General features: G+C 43.7%; 1 protein-coding gene across 1 annotated transcript in view; it reads left to right on the top strand.

Annotated features, from left to right (window-relative positions):
* Positions 1-695: 695 nt before the first annotated feature.
* The window catches only part of ZNF106 (zinc finger protein 106), a 100,756-nt gene continuing 74,265 nt past the window's right edge, over positions 696-27,186 (top strand). The window contains exons 1-4 of the mRNA XM_068254014.1: positions 696-800; positions 13,578-13,662; positions 16,442-16,503; positions 25,315-25,509. Of these exons, the coding sequence (XP_068110115.1) occupies positions 13,609-13,662; positions 16,442-16,503; positions 25,315-25,509 (311 nt within the window). The 5' untranslated portion in view covers positions 696-800; positions 13,578-13,608. The remainder of the gene's footprint in view (positions 801-13,577; positions 13,663-16,441; positions 16,504-25,314; positions 25,510-27,186) is intronic.

Genomic DNA, 27,186 nt, shown 5'->3' on the forward strand with positions numbered 1-27,186 from the left:
AGAGGTGCAAGAAGGGGATGGGGAACAGTTTGTTAATGATTACCACTATTCAAAGTATATATAGAAGTGCTTATTATGAGCACAGGACCAATAGAGAGCTAATACTGTAGTTGAGGGAGGGCCTTTCGGGGCCCCTCTGGCCCAAGGGCCCCGATGTGGTCGCTACCTCTGCACCCCCTATTGCTACGCCCCTGCGTTTTATAATTTAAACCACACTGGCCCTTCCTATCCTGTTTCATTTTCCTTCATAATTAACATTAGAAAGTAAGAAATATGTCAATTTAAATGACAGGAATACATTTTAGAGTCAATTAAACACATTTTTTTCAGCAGATATATTTACATAAATCAGTACATCAATCCTGAAAGAGGGACAAATTAGGAAGAATGAGGGACAGGGCTCCCAAAGAAGGACTGTCAGTCCAAAAGAGGGACAGTTGTGAGCTATGGAATATACAGTAATGACATTATTTTAAAACTAGCATATAAAACTGCTAATTCAGTTCCTCAGACTTCCCCCTGCAGAAGAGATAAATGTCCTTCTGCAATATTTTTCCTGGTGTCCTCCTTATTACATATCACACGTTCCAAACAGTTCATCACTAGGAAAAGGCGCACTGCAGAGAAAGCTTGGTTACCATGGTAACTCAGGCACTGCGCGACGCCATGCTGTTTCCTGTTGTGACCGGAAGCGGAAGTAGCTTTTCCTGTAGGTGAAATCTTCCAGATCGTCCTGGCGGGAGAGAAGTACATAAAGTGGGGGAGTAAAGGACAGTGTATTGGGGACACTTGCCTTATAGGTAAGTGTGAGCAAAGTTGACTGTCTGAAGTGGTTTCATGGCTGTTGTGCTGTGCAGGGACACACCATGCTGCCTGATTACAATGTGTGCGCTATTAACTACCGCAACCAGTGTATATCTGTGTCGGGGAGCAGCAGCCATCGGTGTGTATAAATACTCAGCAAGTAAAATGTACACCACCAAAGCTGCTTCATGCAGCATACATCTGTGAGCAGAGTTCAGTGCATTCTTTTTATAGGCATTAAAGTCAGCCAGGACATTATGTACACGTATACTGTGCAAGACCGTGGGAACTAGTGTGTTTAAAGTATATCCGAACTGGAAAAAAAAGTTAAGCTTTAGTTATCTGGGGTTTCTTCCAGACCCTAGAAGTCTATCTATTCCAGCGCTGCAGTTCTGCTGCTCTACAGGGTGCTGCTGTCCCCTCTAACATCGCCTATCCAGCTGTGGTCGTGATCTTCTGCCCATGTAGGGGCATGTTGCACACCTCACACTATCGTGCTGCATTTCCCCGGAGCATTCTGCAGTTGTGCAGTTCACAAACACTAGAACTGTGCAAGCACAGAATGTTCCCAGCCACAGGACCACATATGCAAAAGGTGTGCATGCGCAGAAACTCGCAATCCACAGCTGTTGTCGATGATCTTATGGAGGGTACAGCAGCACCCTGGAGGACAGAGGATCTGCATCGTTGGACCAGATAGATTTATAGGGGAAGTAATCCCAAGTATGTAAAGTAACTTGTATTCAGCCCTGGATATCCTTTGACAACTTCCCCGCCACCCACGAGGGGCAGCGGATGCGTGGCACCTGTAGGTGTATTCTGATCTTTTCTGTTGCAAAACGGATTGTTTTAAAATGTCTGTTGTGCACTAAAAAGTGCAAAAACTGGATATTTAAAAATGGCAGTTATTGCATTAACTTGTTAAGGGGGACCCACTGTAAAGTCCCCCCACTGTAAAGTGCCCCCGACCCCCCAAGCTCATTTTTACCACTGCCCAACCAAATATATGAATATACTATTCAGTAAATTCACTGTGTGCATTATGACATAAAAAACACATCTACGCCACGGAACGTCGCTGTAAGCAAATTAGAGGGAACTTGAAGCAAGATGGATATGGAGGCTGCTATATTAATGTATTTTTAAAGGACAACTGATGTGAGAGGGATGTGTAGGCTGCCATATGTATTTCCTTTTAAGCAATACCAGTTGCCTGGTAGCTCCACTGGTCTATTTGGCTGCAGTAGTGTTTATATCACACCAGAACCAAGCATGCAGTTTACCTTGTCAGATCTGACAATAATGTCTGAAACACCTGATTTGCTGCATGCTTGTTCAGGGTCTATGGCTAAAAGTATTAGAGGCAGAGGATCAGCAAGACAGCCAGATGTTTCTGGCTGCAGTAGTGCCTGAATCGCACTCTTGAAACAAGCATGCAGCTAATCTTGTCAGGACCATGGCTACAAGTATGCTTGTCCATGGCTACAAGTATTAGATGCAGAGGATCAGCAGTACAGCCAGGCAATTTGCATTGTTGAAAATGTAATACATTTATCAGCCTCCATGTCCCTCTCACTTTGTGTTCTCTTTTGATGTCGACTCTGACTCTTCGTGACATTATGTACATCTGCACGCCAGATTTCTGTCAATCACTGCTTCTTTCAGCTGTTGCATAGGCATGTTCACAGCTTCAGATCACTTTCCAACAAATACACCTCATGCTGCTGACCCAAGGCAGTAGAGGAGGGGGAGGGCATGGAATAGACACACCTCCTGCCACTCCTGTGTGTGTGCGCCTGCCTGTCCCATCACTGCCTGGCAGCAGTCCATTCTATCAATTGAGGGTTTTTTTTATTTCATAATGGAGATGTAGTGACAGGCTTCTTGATTTTACCAGGGCTGTGGAGTCGGTCCAAAAATCCACCGACTCCGACTCCTCGGTTTAGGATTCCACCGACTCCTCGACTCCTCTAATTTGCATATTACAATTTTGTTGATTAAAAGTATGTAACATGAAATTCGTCTCTTAACTGCCAACGCTTAGGAATTTTACAAGACAACTGAAGTGAGAAGGATATGTAGACTGCCATATTGATTCCCTTTAGACTAAAACTAGTCCTTGGTAAGAGTACTTGTAAAAGGTACAAACCGGAACAAAGAACATCTATCAGGCCCTAGGCAATGCAAGTGTGGGTCCATGTAAGAATGATGTGCAGGTACTCTGCAGGGGAATGAGGAGATTGTAAACAGACAACACCTCTGTGTTCAATGTGCACAGCATTCTCAGTGGATTCCCTGCAGCTCTGTGGAGAGTGCATATGTAGAGTATAGTACTACTGTGTAACAAAGTAAACCTGAGACAGATGAAATTAAAGTTTTATACATACCTGGGGCTTCCTCCAGCCGCCTTCAGGATAATCAGTCCCTCGTTGTCCTCCTCCACCACCTGGATCTTCTGCTATGAGTCCAGGTACTTGAGCCAGTCGGGCGTAGTGCGCATGCACACACTCCGCCGCCAGGAGAATACTACACCTGTGCAGCACTATTGCGCAGGTGCAGAATGTTCCTGGCTGTGGGAGTGGCATGCGGCCGGACAGCGCTGACTGGCTGAATTACCAGGACTCATAGCAGAAGATCCGGTGGTGGAGGACAGCGAGGGACTGATTAGCCTGAAGGGGGCTGGAGGAAGCCACAGGTATGTATAAAACTTTACTTTTCATCCGTCTCAGTTACCCTTTAATTTGTAGTCACCAAACCAAATTTTAACAACATATCAAATTGATTTCATCAGCAAAGGGAGTGCATACATTCGCATAAATCCACATCAATGCAGAATTATTTCCATCTCGTTGACCATCTCTATTAGTGACACAGCTACACATCAGGCTTTATTCTTACAGCATAGATGTTATTTAGTATATATAAGAGATTCCTGTGTACACATCATATATACAGTCACAATCAGATATGTATAACTGAACCTTAAAAATACGGGGACTGCTTTATTGAAGCAGCACAAGTAACTAATTTTGATTGGTTTATTTCATTTTTGTGGACTAAGCACAGCTATTACTGTATATATATATATATATATATATACTGTATATATACATTATTTTTAATGACTATTATCTGATAAATAGAACATTTTATCATATTTTCTATTTTAATTACAGTTACAAATTCATTAGGAGTCGGAGTCGGTGCATTTTTTCCCGACTCCGACTCCAGGCACCCAAAATTGCCCGACTCCACGACTCCGACTCCACAGCCCTGGATTTTACCAAATTATTTATTTATATTTTACTTGGGATGGGATAAAAGTGAGCTCAGTGGAGTCTGTATAGGGGCATCACACTGGGTCACCTCAAGCAAACTGGCTCCAGCAATGTGCAGTGACGTAGCTGTGAAATTTGGACTCCTGTACGTACTCTGCTCCCCAATCAAATATAATTCTCAAAAAAATATATAGGTGCCTCATACTTAATAATGGACATTAACCTCCCCGGCGTTCTATTGAGATCGCCAGGGAGGCTGCGGGAGGGGTTTTTTTTTTATTAAAAAAATCTATTTCATGCAGCCAACTGAAAGTTGGCTGTGTGAAAGCCCACTAGAGGGCGCTCCGGAGGCGTTCTTCTGATCGCCTCCGGCAAGCATAAGTAACAAGGAAGGCTGCAATGAGCAGCCTTCCTTGTTTGGCTTTCCTCGTCGCCATGGCGACGAGCGGAGTGACGTCATGGACGTCAGCCGACGTCCTGACGTCAGCCGCCTCCGATCCAGCCCTTAGCGCTGGCCGGAACTGATTGGTCCGGCTGCGCAGGGCTCGGGCGGCTGGGGGGACCCTCTTTCGCCGCTGCTCGCGGCGGATCGCCGCAGAGCGGCGGCGATCAGGCAGCACACGCGGCTGGCAAAGTGCCGGCTGCGTGTGCTGCTTTTTATTTGAGGAAAATCGGCCCAGCAGGGCCTGAGCGGCAGCCTCCGGCGGCGATGGACGAGCTGAGCTCGTCCATACTGCTCAGGAGGTTAATACCAAGACAAAAAGGATATCACAAATCTGTAAAGTGTATATACACCAATTCATGAGTCTGTCTAGCCTTGTGTTGCCTGATAAAGAGAATTTAAGTATGTAGGTGCCCCCAAATACAAGAAGTGAGTACCTACATGACCCCAGATAAAAGAGTTAAAGAGAACCCGAGGCGGGGTTCTGACAATGCAATCCACGTACAGAGGCTGGGTCTGCCTATACTGCCCAGCCTCTGTTGCTATTTCAATCCCCCCTAAGTTTACCCTGCAATCTGCAATCCCCCATAAATCACAGCCGTGCTCTGCGGGCTGTGTTTACATCTGTACTGTCACTCTGCGTGCTCCCCCTGCCTCCTGCATAGCTCTGGTCCCACCTGTGTCCCTTCCCTCCAATCAGCGGGGAGGGAAGAGACGCGGGTTGGGACCGGAGCTATGCAGGAGGCGGGGGGAGCGGCAGACTGACAGTACAGAGATAAACACAGCCCGCTGCGACGCACTGTGTGTCAGCAGCGTAGCTGTGATTTATGCGCGTCACTTCCTGCTTGGCTGGTGGACAGACACGGAACACAGTGTACTAGTGGGGGGTTCCCTGTAGACCTGTTTCTGGCGATGCACCGCATTGCTAACGCTGGTTTAAAGTGTGAAACCAGCCTCAAAGTCACACTGGCTGCTATTCTTCAGGTGAGGTAACCACCGTCTCTCCTAGTGTTTTGATTAGTTTTATGGGAGTCACTAATGATACAATGAATGGATACTTTAGGCAGTCCCTTATATAACATAGAAATGGTAAGATTGGACAAAAATGATTGGCTCATTAGTGGGCACCTTTATATACTCATTTAGTACTATTTACATAGTGCCGACATCTTCCGCAGCGCTTTACAGAAGCCTAATGCCAGGTACACACGATACAATTTTCTGACAGATTTACTGTCAGATCAGTTATTTCCGACCAATCTGACTTCCGATCGATTATCTGTTCACAGCTATGGAAAATCGATGAGAAATCAGATTAGACCTGTTGAAAACAATCGATCTGACATTAAATCTGTCAGAAAATTGTACAGTGTATATATATATATATATATATATATATATATATATATATATATAAAATCAGCTAGCCCTAGCATGCTGGTGTGTGGAGTTGCTATCAGTGACTCTATTTAAAGTTCTCTGTGCAGGAATAGTTTCTCAATCAAGGTCATGTAATTGGTGAGCTATATCAGTCCCTGTTGGGGAGTATGCTTCTTCTAGAAACTTTCTTATGCTGTCATTTTAACGGGTTGTCCCTTCAGTTATCTGAGGCCAGTAGTAAAGAATTTCAGCTGCTTCCGGCATGAAATCTTGGTGGTATGCATGTGAAGGGCGGCATACAGTGTGTGTGACTCTGATCTGCGCTGGCAGACACTGCTGTCTTCATGTGGTACAGAACAGCCATAGGATTTCTGTTAGCGGTTGTGTAGTGTTTCGCCTACTGTATAGGTGGTTTTTGCCGCATATGCTGCTGAGCTGTGCTCTTCAGAGGTAAAGGAGATCCTCTGTAAAGTGTTTATAGCTGTTTTAATTGCTTGTTTCCTGTTTGTGGATTGCATTCATGTATAGATTGCTATGAAAGCATGTATTTTATTATGGAATACTACACGGCCCCTTAACATGTTCTAAAGAGTGTATGCCAAACAGGAGCTGTTAAAGTGTTTACTGAAAGGGAATGCTAAACAGGATTTTGCTCTTCAGTGATTAATTATTCATTCACTTGTTTCAAATAGGCTAAAATGTAGCCTTTATCTCCTTTAGGTATGCCAAAATCCAAAACTAATAGGCAAATAGAAGAGTTTCTGCTCCTGTTTACTTTTCAGGAGAGCCAGGGCTGCATTTGACTGCTATATAGCAGCCTTATTTGCATAGGTTAAATTAGGCAAGGTTAGTTGGACTAGTAGTACACTACCCACGTTTACCTCATCATGCCAAATGTCAGTTCAGGTACACTTTAAAGGAATCTGAGTACCGTGATGCCCATAAAGTACAACTGTAGTGAGAAGTATTTGGAGGCTTCCATATTTGTTTCCTTTTAATCAATACTAGTTGCCTGGCAGCCCTGCTGATCTATTTAACTGCAGTCGAGTCTGAATCACACCAGAAACAAGCATGCAGCTAATCTTGTCACATCTGACAATAATGTCAGAAACGCCTGATATGCTGCATGCTTGTTCAAGGGTCTATGGCTAAATGTATTAGAGGCAGAGGCAACTGGTATTGCTTAAAAGGAAATAAATATGGTAGCCTCCACATACCTCTCGCTACAGTTGTCCTTTAACCCCCTCCGCTTGGCTAATGAAAATGAATGGGATGGAGCACACCAGAGTGGTTCGTTTTCCCCCCAAACGCAAACTCAAATCCTGCAGCATTTTTGCGGTTTTCTGAGGCATTTCTGCCTCAATGTAAAGTATAGGAAAGTGGAAAATCGATCTGAAAGCGCTAGATCTGAGCGGTTTTCCAGGCGTTTTTGTTACAGCTCTACTGTAACAAAATATCTGCTACACAAAAACACTCCAACAAACGCTAGGCATGTTTAGAAAATCGCTCTAAACATGCCTAGAATCACTCAGAAAAACAACGCCTCAAACATCGCTAGCGTTTGCGGATCTTCTAGTGGGTTTTGGTGTGCACTGGCCCTAAATGAATATTGTAAAGCAGTGGGAATGGTGTTCAGGCCATGGCATAGTAACATCACTCCTATGGCTAGTGCAGCCTTCCCTTGTAATATTAATGTATTCACGTGATCCTTACTATTGATTGGGTCTCACAGACAGTCATGACCCCTTCACAGCCACCTCATAAATTCCTGTGTTTTTTATTTTTATCACCACTCCCTGACTTTAGGAAAAAATAACACTGCTATTCGTGAGATGACTCTTGGATCCGAGATAAACTTTTACTCATTGCATAATGGTGTTCCTTTCATACAGTTTACAGTGTTCTCCCCAGATATGTTCTCCAGCCGGGTGGCATGAAAAAGTAGCCGGGTGGGGCACGACAGGAGAATGCAGGGCCGGCGCTTCTCTGCTGAAAGCATAGCAGGCAGATGAGGAGATGGGCCGATGATTGCCGGATGGTCACCAAAATTAGCCGGGTGGAGCACCCAGCTAAAAGAGCCTGGGGAGAACACTGGTTTATAGGGCATTCCTCAAGCCAAATATTTATTTTGTTTTGTTTTAATACTCTTATTCCCTGTAAACTAAACAAGCCTCGCCCACAACTCCTTTTGTGCCTTGGCACTGTAGCAAGGGCTTATGAGAGCTCAGTCTGGGCAGCAGGAGGAAGAGGAGGAGGTTGCTAGCCATTGATTTCAGAGGCAGAGGGGAGGAGGAGAGGGGACTGAATTTACACACAGGCAAGCTGATAGCATCTCCAGCCCTCAGCCTGTGACAATGTGACAAGCAGAACATGGCTGCCCTCATTGTATCACATAAATAAATAATCATAAACTTTTGAAGCTGTTTGCAGCCAGATATGCTGTTGTTTAAACTATCTAAACTTTAGATAAGATATATAGACAAGTTACTTGTTATAGTTAGTTTTTCATTTCGGATCCGCTTTAAGAATTTCTGATAAAATGATGACTGTTCTAGACTTGTCCTCATTGTGAAGTGATTCCAGGATCAGTTGTGACAGAAAGCTGTGTGTGAGCTGTGGAAGTGTGTTGATGTTATATGCAACTCTACAGCTCTGGTTGTGTCACATAGTTCACCCCTGTCAGCTGTTGCCTAATATAGTTAGAACACTTCAGACATAGAGGTGTGGGAAAAATTAGTTTCAACACATGCCCTTTTTATACTCACACAACCTCTAGAAAGAAGAGGGCTTTGCTTCCGTTTCAGCTGGCTAATGCAATACATTATTATAACGGTAAAGAGGAACTGTAATAACATATAGAAGAATGCACTAAAGTAGTAAAGAGGAACTCCAGTGAAAATAATGTAATAAAAAAAAAAGTGCTTGTTTGCTCATTGTAAAATCATTCCTCTCCCTGATTACATTCTGACATTTATCACATGGTGACAATTTTACTGCTGGCAGATGATGTCACTGGAAGTAGCTGCTGCTTGCTTTTTAGGCATTTGGAAGCAGCTGTAAACAGCTATTTCCCACAATGCAACGAAGTTCACAGACCGTAAACTGCCAGGACCATGGCCCTCACAGTTTCCTGTGGTAGGGGTTTCACCACAGTATCAGCCATACAGCACCCCCTGATCCGTTTATGAAAAGGAATAGATTTCGCGTGTAAAATGGGGTATCAGCTACTGATTGGGATGAAGTTCAATTCTTTGTTACGGTTTCTCTTTAAGAACACCCACTTTTATGATAACTAGCCCGGTTTCAGCATTAGAAACACTTCCATTAGCTATATACAGTATTGCTGTATTTAGCCGAGCCCTCCCACTGAGGCTTAGCCTATGCATTTTTTTATGTGGAATCCTCCCCCCCCCCCCCCCCCCAAATATATATATGTATATATATATATGTATATATATATATATATATATATATATATATATATATATATATATATATATATATTATTATTTTTATCTATTTATTTATTTATTTTTTCTGACTTTAGAACATTCCTGCCAGTACTAAAGATATTGGCGCCTGTGATAAATTTCAGAAAGTAGTTCAGGGAGAAGGAAGATTGTACAATGGGCAAACACTGACTAAATAATTTATAAATGAATATTGTACAATAATAAACAATGTATCCATTGTTATTTTGACTACTGTTCCTCTTTAAAGAGAACCCGAGGTGGGTTCTAAGAATCCTAATAGCAGACAGAGGCTGGGTCTGCATATCCTGCCCAGCCTCTGTTGCTATACAGCTTTCCCGCAGCCCCCCTCTGCTCTCTGCTATGCCCCCATAAATCATCAGCTGAGCTAGCGGCACATAGCGTGTTGACAGACGGCTGTTTACCTTTGTACTGCCAGTCTCACCGCTCCCCCGCCTCCTCCATAGCGCCGGTCCCCGCCCGCATCCCTTCCCTCCAATCACCAGGCAGGGAAGAGACGTGTGCGGGGACCGGCACTATGGAGGAGGCGGGGGAGTGGCAAGACTGGCACTACAAAGATAACGCTATTTGTTGCTAGCTCGGCTGATGATTTATGGGGGCATAGCAGAGCGCAGAGGAGGGCTGCGGGAAAGCTGTATAGCAACAGAGACTGGGCAGGATAGGCAGACCCAGCCTCTGTCTGCTATTAGGATTCTTAGAACCCACCTCGGGTTCTCTTTAAAATTCTGCAACTACAAATTCTTAAAGTCTACCTGAACTCAGAACTTCCTCTTTGCTCTAAAGCTGCATCTACACGCGTAGATGCGGCCGCGATGCTCCTTGTCAATCGAGCCGCTGATGCGGCTCAATTGATAAGATCCGACAGGACGGATCTTGCTTCCGCCGATTCCCTGCTCGCTCCCCGCGAGGGGACAATGGCAGGGAATCGAGCGGAAGATAAGCGGGGATGAGCGGGGAATCAAATGCGGCGCGCGAGCAGGGACGCGGCGGGCACGCGCGGGGACGCGGAAGAGGCGATCCGGCGGCTAATCGAGCCGCCGGATCGCCACAACATCTCCTCGTGTAGACGGGGCTTAAAAGATAAGCAACAGCACAATAACCTTTAGGCTGGGTGCACACATAGCAGAAACGCTAGCGTTGCGGGAAACGCTGCGTTTTTGCCGCTAATAGAAGTCTATGGGCCGCAGGAAGAAACGCATATAAAAATGCATATGCATTTATTATGCGTTTTCAAAACCGCTAGTTTTGTTGCTTATTATGCAGGAAAACTGCCAAAACTAACATAATGAAAGTCTATAGGAACGCAATGGTATGCGTTTTCCATGTGTTTTTATATGCGATTTTTTTTTTCTTTGCTGTATTTTCACTTCTTGTTGTCTTCCAAGTGATTTGCATAAATGTAAATACAAAAAAATGCATGGAAAATGCATATGCGTTTTGTATATGTGAACCGCAAATGCATTAAAACGCATCGCAAATGCACCAAAAATTCAGTAAAAACGCACACAACATTAACATAAAACTTAACATAAAATGCAGCCTTTCACGCTATGTCATATGTGAACCCAACCTAAAAGAAAAGCATGCGTCTACGAGATGCACGCCGCACTAGTGGTAACGAGCCCTTACTCCTCATCAAGGTGGCCACACATGATACAATATAATCATCTGATTTTACGCCAATTTGATAAAAACGATAAATTGTACAGAAAAATCAAGCGCTTTTTTTTTTATTTTTTGTTTTATTCGAATGAAAATCTAAAAGAATTCTGTTTTATTTTTTTTTGATATGTTGATCATGAGTGGTGGATTTTTCTGATCAATTTTTATGAAAATCGAATGGTGTAGGGTAGATTGTCATTTTCTTAATGTATAGACCCAAGCAAATTTTTTTTCTCATAATCGGGGGAAAAATTTAACACGTGTGTGTGGTAAATTGGTCAGATTTTTCAAATGTTACAATCCATCAAAAAAATAGATTGTATTTTTTAGAAATGTATGCAGGCTGTGAACTGCATAATCCTATGTCCTTAATGCTCTCTGTCAGCCAATCGGATTGTGTGTAAGTATGTATAGTGCCCGTTTCCAGGCAGTACAGTGTTTATAGGCCTTTTGGAAAGTGCTGCTCTTCCTTTTGTAGTGTACTGTTACTCTGATACAGATTATACTCTGACTGCCATTTCAGATATAGTTTAGAGCTTTTAAATGTTATATGCAAGATTGCTTTCTATATATTGCAGCGATTCTCTTTTTATAGTGTGTATGTTTCAGTTCATCTGAATACCCCATCTTCTAACAACTCTTGTAAATACCATAGTGAAATATAAGATAGGCTCTACGTTCAGGTTGGCTGTATTACATTTTCACAGTTTAATTACCCATTGGATTAGCGTTAAAGGGAAGGTTCAAGCAAAATAAAAAAATGAGTTTCACTTACCTGGGGCTTCTACCAGCCCCATGCAGCCATCCTGTGCCCTCCTAGTCACTCACTGCTGCTCCAGTCCCCCACTGGCAGCTTGCCGACCTCGGAGGTCGACGGGACGCATTGCGTACATTTTTACGTATTCCCGCTAGTGCAGGAACATTAACACATACATTTTACGCGTTACTGGTTCAATGCGTAAATTTTTACGCATTGAACCAGTAATGCGTAAAAATGTATGTGTTAATGTTCCTGCACTAGCGGGAATGCGTAAAAATGTACGCATTGCGTCCCGCCGACCTCCGAGGTCGGCAAGCTGCCAGTAGGGGACCAGAGGATCCATGAGTGACTACGAGGGCACAGGATGGCTGCATGGGGCTGGTAGAAGCCCCAGGTAAGTGAAACTCATTTTTTTATCTTGCTTGGACATTCCCTTTAATATTACTTATTTTTTGCATTAACAATCATATTGGTATATGAAACAATGACAAATGTACTGTACAAGTCAAAGAACTGATGGACTGTATTGGTAGTAGTAGTACATTTCTCCCAGAGTAAAATGTACTATAAATTACTTTCGTAAGTTGCTGTCACTGACCGTAGATATTGAAAATCTAAAAGATCTGACTGGTTTTGGGCTAGCCTATCTCCACGTGGGGGAATCCCAGTTAGTTCTTTATTTACAAAAGTTCTTACTGTACAACAGTTGTTCAATCCATCTGCCTAAATTATGTGCATATGCGTAGGGAGGTTGGCCAACATTTTTTGTATGTTTATCCTTTCCAGGGAGTGCTTTTGTAAAGAATAAAGGTAATACTGAGAATCCCCCATGAGAAGATGGACTAGTCCAAAATCTGTCAGATGTGTTGGCATTTTAGGACCTGCTGTAAGTGACAGCAACACAAGAAAACAATCATTTATAGTGCATTTTACTCCAGAAGAAATTGACATTTTGTATGTATTTGACATTTTTCAATTGTTCACAATAGTAGCCCTTTAAAGTGATCCTGTAAAGAAAAAAAAGTGCCCCTATGGGGTACATACCTCAGGAGGGGGAAGCCTCTGGGTCCCAATGAGGCTTCCCACTACAGCCTTGGGGATCCAGCACTGGCTCCACTGAAAATCCACCGCTTCAGCGTGCAGCAATATTTTACAATTCGTGGCTCCTGCGCAGGAGCAGTAGAAGCTTCCCCTCGAGCTGAGGAGGGAATAGCCAAGCCCTAATGGGTCCACTCTACTGTGCAGGCTCAGGCGACACGCACCTGTGCATTAGAGCGGGCCTGATCGGGCTCGGCTATTCTTGCCAGAGCCCGAGGGGAAGCTTGTCCTGCGCCTCCGCAGATGGGTACATTTTGACGTACGCTGTTCAGGGGCTGCCAGTGCTGGATCCCTGAGGCTAAAGAGGACAGGGGAAGCCTCATTAGGATCCAGAGGCTTCCTTCCCCCTACCAAGCTAAGTTCTCCCCAGGGGCACTTCCCCTTACAGGATTACTTTAAGCATTGTGTATACGAGCGTTCTATAGACAGAATGTAAACACACACTGCTTCCGTGCCCTGGATGAAGATGTGGGGCCAAATGATGACGCAAAGTGAGCAGTAGAGTTCTACAGCTAGCAAGTGCCAACTGTAACTAAAAGATTTCTGTTCTGCTGTGACCAATGGCCCTAGTCAGATTACATTGCCAAATATCTTTTGGGGCTAACCTGTTATGAATATTGTGATTTCTTGCTGTTCTTATTCACATGTATGCTCTTCCACAGCTATGGCTTGAGACTTCCATTAGAAGATACAATGGCGCGGGAAAGAAAATGCATCTTGTGTCAGATTGTATACAGTTCCAAGAAGGTAATTCAGACATACACTCAGTTAGGTTTTACCTCTCTGTTGATTTACTTAAACTAGAGATCAATGGCAACATGTTGCTACCTCTCCACTCCTAGTAGAGTCCACAAAGGTTGTAGGATAAGCACAGCTCCTAGTGTGAGGTGTACTTACCTTAGAAATTTGGTACTACCCTCCTGTAAAGTACATGACGCAAATGTAGGTCCACGCACTCTGTAAAGTGCTTTAATTCAGGGTATTGCAATGTGCTCAGAGTGCTGTACAGACTATCGTTTCAAGCACACACAGGGTTTGTGAGTCTTCAAAACGATTGTCTGTACAGCACTCTATGCACATTGCAGGGCTTGAACTTTACAGAGTGTGGGGACCTGCCTTCACCCCCTGACACAAGTTCTGCCAGCTGCCCCTTGTGCACAGCACTTCAGCACAGAAACATGGCTAAAGGCACATTCTAGTGGCACCAGCCCCCAACTCCTCTCCTCTTCACCCACTCCCAAGCTTCTGGCTGCTCTCCCAATTATGTTAAGCAATCTTGGAAGGAAGCACGGGGATACACATTGTAACCGTCCGGTTCTGGGGTCACTGACACAGCTTGCTACCTTCTGTTGGCTAAGGATGGACAGGAGAGAGCCATGTAAGTGTCTGCCACAGCAGCACAGACACTGTTTATTTCCATGCTGCCCTGCCACATTGCTTTGCTTTAAGTGGGAGGGTAGTCAAAGCAGTTGCGTGGGAGGTTGTGATGGGTGGTTAGCTGTTGAGGCTAGAATGTGGCTGCCATGCTTCTTTAAAGTACATCAGGGGGAAAAACAGCTGCAGTACTTAAAGTGAACTCGAGGTGAAATTTAACTGATGATAAACAATTGGATCTGTCCTTCTTCTCCTAAAACTTACTTTTCGCTATATCCCATGGTGTTATTTTATATTTAAAATTCACAAAGTTGATTGAATGTTTTGTTCTCTCTGCTCAATGGCAGTTTATTAAGAGTCCCAAGATTTAAAATACGTGAACTATTGACTGTTTTCTATCTCTCCCCTGCCCTCAGAAGTTGTTTTCTGCCAGGAAAACTTTTATGGCTGTAATTTGCTTATCAGTGATGGTAATATATTTCCGACAAGGTACAGACAAGAGATAAGCTGTCACTTGCATGCCTGAAAGGGAACTCTTTCAGGCAACAAAATAAATAAAGCAAAAATATAAATAGCCTGATTACTAATATGCTTTGCTCTGTACATACACATGTTTATCTTATCATGTCACATGTTGTCTCGGGTACACTTTAACACAGAAGAACTTTTTTTTTTTGTAATCAATAATTTTTAATTGAAATTTTGAGAAAGTATATCTTGCATTGAACATTAATATTCCATATATGAAACTTATAACACAGTGTATAATATCAGATAGTAATTCACATAGACTAATTTGACCAGAGAACAAAGAGGATTGAGCAACAAACATAATAACCATGTCAACAACTCTATCAATTATAGTAGATCACATAAATAACAGATTTCCTGAACTTCAAGGGAGTCAAACTGCAGGGGCCCGAGTTCTCAACCTTTACAACCTGGGACTGCAGGTAGAAAAAGGCATAACCACCAGAGGGAGAATGGAATAAAGGGAAGGATGGGTTGTTCAGGGATGGGGTAAAGGGGTAATTATAGGAACCATTCAATGTGCATTTGAGAGGAATTCAACTTAGTGAGGTACACCTATCAGGCTAGCCACATTAAATTGTACCAGTCAAAGGACCATTCATCAAGATTGGCATTTTGGTAGTTGCGAACTCTGAAGAGTTTTTCCATTTGCAGGCTTAATTTTAGTATTGGGATTAATTGTGAAATAGATGGTCTGTCAGTCTGCCTCCAATTAGATAGTATCATATAGTGTGCTGTACACAATATTAATTGGGAACTGATCAACTGCTATGGAGAACAGAGCCAATTGAGGAAGGATCTTAGTTCTTTGTCCTATTATCCGTATAATTAAGCTTTCTACCTCCCTAAAAAAAGGTCTAAGTCCGTGACAGTCCCATAATAAATGCAAAAAGGTACCAGTTTGAGAGCAAAGTCTCCAAAATTCTTGTGACGTATGTGGAGTGAACTTAGATAATTTAACTGGGGTTAGGTACCACTTGAGGAGAATCTTTTGAATTGTTTCTCTATGAGAAGCACATTTGGAATATTTCCTTACATTCGAAAAGGATTTTTCCACTTTAGCGCTCACTAATGTGGTTTAATACAGGAGAACTTTTAAAGATGTTAGGTAGGCATAGTGGGTACATTCTTTGCCCATTTCAGTGGGAGACATAATCGTAGATGTAATGGTGATGTTAATTAGGGGTCATACTGGAAGAAACAACCATGAATGCAAAATGTCCCCAGTTACAGAATATCTATCTAACTAGTGCTACCATTATGAGTGTACTCTGCATTACAGAGAGACCATGTGGGTGGGGGACCACACTGGTGACATGACAGGCCACGTAGTAATGTGTTCTTGAGGAATCCATGTGGCAGCAGGACTGGTTGTGGGGAGTAAAGCCCCCCCCCCCTTTTCTTTTTTTACTCTGGTCACCCATTTTTTATATTTACGCAGATGTAAATTGGGGGTGGGAGGAGGCTTGATGCATGCTCAAATTTGTTTATATTCAGGGTTACACATAGATGTTTCTGGAGAAATATTGTCGGTAATTGGCTTATGCTTTGCACATGTACTTTACTTTAAGTCTTTCCCCAACTATACAGCTTACCTGTGTGTATTTTGTGTTTTACACAGGAAATGGATGAGCACATGCGTAGCATGCTTCATCACAGGGAACTGGAAAACCTAAGGGGCAGGTAATGTATGAGCAAAAAAAAATGAGGCCTTTAGAAATCAAGACAAGCAAAAAGGCTGCCGGACATTTGGACGCCACCATAGACTGTAATTTGAATTATAGCTATAGCGGCACACAGAGGGTAATTTGGGCGCCATCAAAAGATGGAGCCCAAATTTTGAAAAAAAAAAAAACAGGGCAACTCAGCCGCCAGCAACAGCTGGCCGCCGAATTGCATCTTACCCCTGAGTGCATGGCGGCCTGGAGGGCAAATAGTAATTAAAGTCGCTGGGAAATTTTCTATACTAGTGTCACAGCACCCTTTCTGCATGTATGCAAACATTGAGACCTTTAGAAATATTTTGCTGTATTAAGGTAATTTCTCTGCACCACCACCATCCCATGCGTGTGTGGACATAGCTCTGTTTAAACTCGCTGTAAAAAGGCGTGAAATAACTGAGATCTATACGTCTGAAATCCCTGCCATTCCTCCACATGCAGAGCAGCTGCTGCCAGTCCATCCACCATCTGTTCCATGGAAAGATCCTCATCAGTGAAGGCAACCAGCTTGAAATATCTAGTCAGCTCTACTTTATCACCCTTCCTACACAATTTCTCCAGATATGCAAGCTGTGACTTTCTAAGAACACCAGTGCCATTTGTTTCTTCACATTGCTTTCCAGGGCCACCAGTACATATTGGGAGTTCCTGATCCCTTCATTTCCTGCTGTATCTACTCAGCTTCACAGAGTGCAGTAGACCTTTTGGTAAAGTCACACCGTACAACAATCAATAGGCTGTGATACCAAATTATGTTTTTCTTTTTGCTAAAGGATTGTACCCTTTATTCATGGATCAAAAGGTATTCCTTTGGGTGCCTAGGCAAAATATGTCTTAGATTTACAGTGTTCCCCAACCCTGTCCTCAAGTACCACCAACAGTATATGTTTTGAAGGAAACCACAAACATGCACAGGTGGGCTAATTAGTGTCTCGACAGAGCTGATTAACAACCTCTGTGACTTTCCACAAAACATGCACTGTTGGTGGGCCTTGAGGACAGGGTTGGGGAACACAGTCCTAGAATATACTTGGTAGAGGCATGGACACTATTAAGCCTTATACTGTAAATCACCAGTGCAATTGCAAGTGCTGAGTGCTTTTTGAAGCGCTTTTTCTGCCGTTTTTAGAGCAATTTGCGGCTTATTGTAAGCGCTTTTGTGTGGCAATAAGCGTTTTTCCCCCCCTGCAGAAAATCAGGAAGTGAACTCTTTTTGACCTGGAACTGAATCTCTTTAATGTTGTTTTTTTTTAAAAGCGCTCACATAATTGCTTTTCCAAGCGCTTTTTCAAGGGCTTAGTGATTTTCCTATACCTTGCAAATGCTCGGGAAATGGTTCAGGAGCCGCGCTTGCGATTGAAAAGAAAGCTCATCGCTCACATGTAAAATATGAAAAAGCTCAAAGCGCTTACAGTGTGAACAAGCCCTTAGTGTATGATATCCTTACAGACTATAGGCAGGAGATAGTTTGTTGCTCTAAAAATTCTAGCTGAAGTGAGAAGAGCAGTAAAAGAGGTAAGAGCACAGCCAAGAGGAAAGTTTGCATTTGTTATGGACACATTTGACTAACATAGCATGGAACAAGCCAGGTAGATCCTTTGAGGGGGGATCAGGTCATTTGGGAGCAGGGATTAGCTGGTGTCTAGTAGATGCCAGTGCAAATTATTACTAATTGGGCACTCAGTGCTGCCTGCTTGGTAGTGAAGCCTTGCCAGTAAAATCACATTGCTTGGCTGTCATGCTAATCTTTACACTTGAACAGGTTGTGTCACAAAACTGCAACATTTACAGCCAGTAAAGTTAGAGCACCTGTACTGCAGGTCTACTTGTTTGGGGTAGGTTACTCGGAAAGTATTACCGGTATTTCCCGAATGCATCAGGAAACCTGTTCACATTGGGATACTCAAAATTGTACTCAAAATTGTACTATAGAGCAAACATAGTTGAAGCAAACGTGACATTTTCTGCAACTTGAAGTAACAGGCTATAGTATGTTTCCATTATTATTTTTCCCATAGCTGACTTCTGCTGTCTTTTTTTTTCTTTATTGCATGGGATCTTCCATGGACGGCAATGTCGACCACTCCACTTCTGTAGTTCTCCCCCTGGTGACCGGCTTGTGTTGTTCGCGTCATGATGATGCGTCGGCATAGGCCGGTCAACAGGGGGAGAACTACAGAAGTCGAGTGGTCGGCGTTCCCGGCAAGCAGCGGATGATTAGGTAATACTCTGCCTGCACTGCACTCACTACAAGTACGCAGGGGGAGGGCGAGGGGAAGAGCGGAGACAAAAGGGAAAAAGTAGGGGGAGCAGAGACACTAACGAGGGGGGAAGCGGGGACAACAGAGGAGAGAGGTTGGGGAGCAGAGACAAAGGGGACAGAAGGGTGGTCACCTGGAAACACATAGGGAAAACAAGGGACACCTGAGGATACAAACGGGACAGAAGGGGGGGACACCTGGAAACACATAGGGGAAAACAAGGGACACCTGAGGATACAAAGGGGACAGAAGGGGGGCCACCTTGAAACACATAGGGAAAAACAAGGGACACTTGAGGATACAAAGGGGACAGAAGGGAGGACAGTAGGGGACACCTGGGGACTGCAGGGAATGCAGAAGGGGCACATGAGGACAAAAGGGGGGACACCTGGGGACTGCAGGGAATGCAGAAGGGGCACCTGAGGACAGTAGGGGGGACACCTGGGGACAGAAAGGAAGACATAAGGGTACACATGGGGACAGAATGAGGACACAGGAAGACATCAATTGGGGGAGAACATAAGACACTCCTGAAATATGGACACACCATGTTTAGTACATATATATACAGTGGCTTGCAAAAGTATTCGGCCCCCTCGAAGTTTTCCACATTTTGTCACATTACTGCCACAAACCTGAATCAATTTTATTGGAATTCCACGTGAAAGACCTATACAAAGTGGTGTACACGTGAGAAGTGGATCAAAAGTCATACATGATTCTAAACATTTTTTACAAATAAATAACTGCAAAGTGAGGTGTGCGTAATTATTCAGCCCCCTGAGTCAATAATTTGTAGAACCATCTTTTGCTGCAATTACAGCTGCCAGTCTTTTAGTGTATGTCTCTACCAGCTTTGCACATCTAGAGATTGAAATCCTTGCCCATTCTTCTTTGCAAAACAGCTCCAGCTCAGTCAGATTAGATGGACAGCATTTATGAACAGCAGTTTTCAGATCTTGCCACAGATTCTCGATTGGATTTAGATCTGGACTTTGACTGGGCCATTCTAACACATGGATATGTTTTGTTTTAAACCATTCCATTGTTGCCCTGGCTTTATGTTTAGGGTCGTTGTCCTGCTGGAAGGTGAACATCCGCCCCAGTCTCAAGTCTTTTACAGTATCCAACTAGTTTCGGCTATTGCCGTCTTCAGGGGATAAACAGCTGTTTATCCCCTGAAGACGGCAATAGCCGAAACTAGTCGGGACAGGAGCGGGCAGCACGGATACAGGATTGAGTTGCAGGGCCTGAGTACCACATTGAGTGGGAAGCGCAATCAGCCAGAGAGGGTCCTAAGTGGATTAGGACACTCTGGAAGTAAGTGCCCTACCTCGCATTGCCTGTATTGCCTTTTATCCAGCAAAAAAAGTACTTGTATACTCTACTGAAAGTATCCATGTTAACTCTGTTCGCACACTGAGTGCATACAGGTGGAGAAGTGGAGAGATACATTACCTGCTAAGATGAGTATATCTGCGCTGTGTCATCATAATACTATTGACCTTTTGGATGTGAAGATTCATCCCCACACAGCAGCAACTTACTCTAAGTTAATTGGGGCGCCACTGTTTTTCACCTTGGAAAAACAAATATATATATATATACATACTTGTAAAACACATTAGAATTGACAGCCAGTGTTAGTCAATGGGCTCATTCACATTTTAAAGTGTACCAGAGCTGACTACATAGCAAAAATCGATACTCAACCGGGGCCTCCTGCAGCCCCATAAGCATGTGTGAGTCCCTCGCCGTCCTCCCATGGTCTGCCATTCAGACGCAATCAGCCCTGGAGTTGAAACAGCTGGCTTGCTGCACTTTTGTTCAGCCAGTACATGCATTTTCCTGTCCATTGTGTTGAATAAAGGTAGTCATACATCCAGCGATTCTGATTCAGTCGACAAAGCGATCGACTTTATTGGGGACTTCATTATAGTTGATTGATAGTCGATCAGCTAGTAGTGACCCACACTCTACAAGCGATTCCTATGCAATTCACCTTCACTAATCATTTTGCCGATGTAGTGTCTACTCTACATGCTCTGAATGCAAAAATCGATTCAGAGTTGATTGAATGATACATAAACAGTAGCCGATTCCTGTGTGATCAACCGATATCTTGCATCTTGTTTGATTGAATAAGCTGGTCAATACTGGAACACACTCTATTGCCTCTCGATTCGATAAAATGATCGAATCGAATGGTCGATCGTACAGCAAAATCGCTTCATGTATAGGCTCCTACATATGATTGCATGTGTCCGAAATCACGCACACAATAATGAGAGCTCTTCCAACAGTGTGAGCAATGTTTCTTTTTAGTCCAGTGCTGTTAGTTCAGTATGCTGATCAGTGTCTGAAGGCACTGTTATTTATGCAAATACACTAGATTGTCATAGTGATCTAAATGTAACTACACCAAAGCACTATTTTGGAAGCTGGAGCTGTGGAGAGGATTTAAGTTGGACCAGTATCAGGGAATTTATAAGGTCTGACTGCTTGCTTCTACCAGAGACTAGCACAGACATGTACATTTAAAGCATAAATTGTCTATCTATGCGTAGGAACGAAACTAAATACATTCCTGAAGTTATAAGAAAACGTTGCATGTAAATAAGTGATATGTAGTTTCCAACTATTGGGGATTTAACAGAGACCTTGTAAGCATGCAGTCACACAGGATTAAAACCTGTATAATGTTAAACTGAAACACCACTACTTCCATGGACTTGTTCCCATTATAACATACAGCTGACCTTACATTAATACAGTAGAAAAGTAGGGACCATGTAAAGTAGTTTACTATATCAGAAGTTTACTACTGTATATTAGAATTGGTCCTACATTGTCTATTTATACAGATGCATTTGCTGGGACCTGAGGACTGAGTTTACTATATCAGAGTTTACGATAATAAATTCTACTTTACCGCAATGCACAGTCGCACATGACCCGTGTGATATTTATCCCTCTTTTGCATAGACACCATTGAATAATGCCTAATAGACACGGTACGATTTTCTGTGCGATAGTCGGCAGAGTTGTGCTCACGAGTGCCAAAGGACTCAAACTTGTGATTAAAATGAGGCTTAATTGCCTCAGCTGTGTGGCTGGGAGAGAGGGGGTTACTTACCCATAAGTCCGTTGTCTTCTATGCCTCCCGAACGCCTTGCACACGTCCTATGGGACGCGTTGAAAGACTCACTACCGCACACTTCCTACTTCAAGCCAGAAGGAGGAAGTGCGGTAGTGAGTCTTGCAACGCGTCCCATAGGACGTGTGCAAGACGTTTGGGACGCATAGAGGACCGCGGACTTATGGGTAAGGAACCCCCTCTCCCAGCCACACAACTGAGGCAGTTAAGCCTCATTTGAATCACAAATTCGAGTCCTTAGGCACTCGTGAGCACAACTCTATTAGGCGGCAGCATTCACGTTTATGGTATCTTGTGGTGTTCAAGTTTAGGCAACTGCAACAGATGCCAAATGCTTTTCTGCTCAGAAGAAAAGTTTTTGGCTATGCAAAAAATGAAATCGATCCAATTTTTGAATCGATCCTGTCAATCTGATCAGATTGGTTAGGAGATTTTTGTCCATTAGTGGTCCCAAACGATCATTTCCGATCATTCATACAAAGAATCGTTCGTAAACAATTGTTCATCAAATTGTATCATTAGTGGCCACCTTTAGGCCGATTTAGGGGGGAAGCCAGTTAACTTAGCTGTAAGTTTGTAGGATGTGGGAGGAAATCGGAGAGACCCACACAGCCATTGATATGCACTAATATAAGTTTTCCGATATAAATCCTTAAAGAGGAACTCCAGTGAAAATAGTGTAATAAAAAAAAAGTGCTTCATTTTTGCAATAATTATGTATAAATGGCTTAATAGAGTACTGGTTAAGGGCTCTGCCTTTGACATGGGAGACCAGGGTTCGAATCCTGACTAGGGTCAGTACCTATTCAGTAAGGTGTTCAAGGCAAGACTCCCTAACACTGCAGGGAGGCCTCTTGAGTGCGTCCCAGTGGCTGCAGCTCTTGAGCGCTTTGAGTCCGACAGGAGAAAAGCTCTATATAAATGTTTGGATTTGGATTATAAATGATTTAGTCAGTGTTTGCCCATTGTAAAATCTTTTAAATCCCTGATTTATATTCTGACATTTATCACGTGATTCGGCCTCAATTTACGGAGCTTTATCAAACACTTTATCAAACGTTTGATAATTTACCTCATGGGTAAAATCTAATTTTAAATTCACTATGGTGTTATAGATTTATTGAACGTTTTATCGGTAAAACATTCGATAAATATATAACATCTTAGTGAATTCAAAATTAGATTTTACCCATGAGGTAAATTATCAAACGTTTGATAAAGTGTTTGATAAAGCTCCGTGAATTAAGGCCATGGTGACATTTTTACTGCTGGCAAGTGGTGTAGCTGCTGTATGCTGTTTTGGCAGTTGGAAACAGCTGTAAACAGCTTTTTCCCACAAGGCAACAAGGTTCACAGACAGGAAACTACCAGAAGTACCTTGGTACTTAGAGTTTCTTGTGGGAGGGGTTTTACCACAATATCAGCCATACAGAGCCTCCTGATGGTCTGTTTGTTAAAATGAATAGATTTCTCATGTAAAAGGGGGTATCAGCTACTGATTGGGATTAAGTTCAATTATTTGTCGGAGTTTCTCTTTAATATGTGCTGTGCGCAAAAATGCATACTGCTGCACTGAATGAATTAAGTGTGAACCATATTATCGAACTTGCTGGCATTTGCATGCCCCTCCAGATCGCAAACCATGTGCAGTGCGCTATAATCCATTGCTCCACATGTATTGATTGATGAAAAGTTTTCATCTTCCTCTAGCCTAAATTATAAGGCTGTTTTTACACTTGATGTGCGTGTGTGCAGTGCGATGCTCCTGCTGGCACAGATCATGTAGTAACGTGCTGCAGACTTTGCGTCGGATCTGATGCTGCTGTCACGTCATACCGCATTCACTGTGCAAGGCTCCATTGGCTTTCATTGCACTCATGGCATTTTGTGGTAAAAAAAAAGGGTAACGCGAAGCAGGTTTTCAGTGCTAGTGTGAAAGGAGCCTAAATGTAATTTGAATGGTTGTCTTTGTTCCACTTAAACAGAAACCGTGACCAAGAATTGATCTTCATCCCAATCAGTAGCTGATACCCCCTTTTACATGAGAAATCTATTCCTTTTCACAAACGGATCATCAGGGGGCGCTGTATGGCTGATGTTGTTGTGAAACCCCTCCCACAGGAAATTCTGAGTACGTACTCCTGGCAGTTTCCTGTCTGTGAACCTTGTTGCATTGTGGGAAATAGCTGTTTACAGCTGTTTCCAACTGCTAAAAAGCATGCAGCAGCAGCTACATCACCTGCCAGCAGAAAAAATGTCACCATGTGATGTCAGAATGTAAATCAGGGATTTAAAAGATTTTACAATGGGTAAACACTGACTAAATCATTTATACATAATTATTGTAAAAATCGAGCACTTTTTTTTATTACATTATTTTCACTGGAGTTCCTCTTTAAGTGTAAACAGCAAATCTGAAAGGTGACCGTAAGAAAGTTTTTATTATGTTTTGTGGTTTGAGAAAACTGGCCTGTGTTACAAATTTACTGTATTCTGACTGGCACCTATGGAGCAGTTAAATAGCATTTGTAAATATTTCCTTTATGCAGTGTCCATATGTGGCTGTGTTTCTGTCATCATGGGTTCATGTTGAGGCCTTTGCTAAATTTTCATCTTGAACTCCTGTCACTTTGCGCACACATGTTCCCATTTGTGTGCCTCCATCTGCTAGGAGCCGTGTGCCGGATTAGCCCCATGCTTTGTTAGTTGTCGCCATTTTCTTGTGTTGGTTACAAGGCAAGCCTCTCTCATGTGCTGCGAAGTTGGAGTTTTTAAATTCTCAACCTTCGTTTCAGCTGTCCAAGCTCCTCTTACTCCCTAGTGATTGGCTGCTGTCCCATCCCCCTCATCCCCTTTCCAGGCTTGTGGGCAGAGTGTGATACTAGAAATAAAAGTAAAGTGTGTGACTGAGGCAGCTCACAGCAGCTGACACCATGCCTGGGCCTCAGAGCTGGGCTATCTAGCTCTGTAGACTACCGCCCTCCCCTGCCCGCTTTGCCTTTTGCTATGCTGTGTGTCTTTTATGGGCAAGATTTTCACTACAACAATTAAAGAAGATTTGTTTTTTTTTCCTTTTTGTTTTAAATATTTACAAAGCTTTGCCTCTTAATTGTTGGAGAAAAATCTATCCTGCCACTTCTTACAGTTTGCAAAGATTTCTGTGAATACTACAAAAAAAAATCAGAAAACAGTTTGTCAGATGCTGAAGAAACTTTCTCTGTGCCAGAAAGTTACTTAGAGCTGTGGAAACTGTTGAAGGAGACCAAGCTCACAGAGGAGACACAGCATAGCCTGCCTGCCTGTCAGCCATGCCTGTTGGAGATATTGATTGCCCCCCTTCTGCCTCTGTCCCCAGAGACTGCAGCCATGAGTGCCGGGTCTGCAGGGTGTCTGTGGTTGGCCTCTCGACCTACGCCAACCACATATCCAGCAAGCTGCACAAGGATAATGTCGTTGCCAAGGACAACGAGGCAGAAAAGGAGGACGAAGAGGAAGAATACTTTGACAAGGAGCTCATCCAGTTAATCAACCAGCGAAAAGAACAGAGCCAGTGAGTTGATGTTTTATTATTATTTTATATGATTTCTTGAAATTCTACTCCTGCTAAATTTTGTATGTGATGCTATGTAGTAAACTTTTCCTGACTGCACCAATATGTCTGCCTGCCAGCTTGCTAGCTTCAACTTATCTATGTGTTAGGCAGGGTTCACACTTATTAAAATTCACATGCGTGGGGGCGCATGCGCGGCGCGAACGGAGCATGAAGTAGTTCCTGTAGCTCCGCTTTCAGGCTGCCACTCTTCAGCTAATAGCAGCATTTAATCAGCGACTGGACACCCCAAAACTGGCATAGAGCTTCACTGGTATGTCGCGGAGAGGAAAGGCGAAGAAGGAGCAAGAAAATCTCTCTCACTCGGCAGCCACACCTAAAACAAAGGCGACGGCGCCGCGCGCCACAAAAACCAACATGGCCGACGGTTCCCCGGCATCTCCCAAGCAATCCTCGCCTAAGACAGCCGCCCTTCCACAATCTCCTGCTACCATGGCGGCAAGCGGCTCGGGTCCTGCTCAGACCCCCTCCACAGACACCTTGCTGGCAGACATAACACGGGTCTTCAGAGCGGAGCTGAAAGAGGCTGTCCGAGACTTCACCATACAAATTAGAGAGCTAGGAGGACGTGTGGCAGATCTCGAGAAACAAACAGACGCCATTTCAGATGCCCTTGAGGAGGACAAGAACATCATAGATGACCAATCATCTAAAATTGAAACTCTTGAGCTAAAACTCGAAGATATGGAAAATAGGAGCAGACGGGCAAACATAAGAATCCGCGGCCTACCAGAATCCATAGAGGACCTGAAGCCGACTGCCCTGAATCTCTTCGGAGCTCTCCTCCCACAAATGGATCCATCATCCTTCCGCATGGTGAGGATACATAGAGCGCTGGCTAGACCGCGTAACAAAGATCTTCCCCGCGATGTCATACTGAAGTTTCAATACGAGGAAGTGCGAGACATAGTCCTGGAAGCAGCCCGCAACCTCACCGCCTTGCCGGGTGTCCCCGGCTCGGTTCAGCTGTATGCGGACCTGGCCTCCGCTACCATACAACGACGAAGGGCACTCAGACCAATCACCGCATCGCTCCAGAAGGCCTCCATCAAATACCGGTGGGGATTCCCATTCTCGCTCAGCTTTACCCACAGGGAGAAGCTTTACTCCGCCCGAAACCTAGAGGAAGCCCGCAGGCACCTAGAATCTGCTGGGATCCCGATAGAGCCGATCCCTCAAGAACCACTTACGCAAAGGGCCCCGCGACCCGCTCGTGTCTGGTCCACTCACAGCTCGAGAAAGCGAACATCACAAGCCTCCACTTCGGACGCTTGATTACAACGGAGACTACACGCTTGCTGTTGCCGGTGCCATACTGGCGTGAGTATGACACATAACACCTGGAACACTCTGCACTACTAGATAAAATCAACAGGCCATTATTATCTTTGCGGCTCAGCCTATTGTTTATAACTTTACCCCACAATCTCTTACACCCCAACAGAACACATACTGGATTTCACATATTTAAAGCTGAGCAGCACCATAACCCCTGGAACATTTGCCAACAGAGACCGAATGGACCTCCCTTTGAGGAAAAGACCAGGGTGAACTGTTTCTCCCACTTCTACCAAGTACGCGGAGGCTTGTATGCATCACACCCAAATGCATATAACC

This window comes from Hyperolius riggenbachi, chromosome 9, assembly GCF_040937935.1.
Source record: "Hyperolius riggenbachi isolate aHypRig1 chromosome 9, aHypRig1.pri, whole genome shotgun sequence".
Taxonomy (NCBI): Eukaryota; Metazoa; Chordata; class Amphibia; order Anura; family Hyperoliidae; genus Hyperolius; species Hyperolius riggenbachi.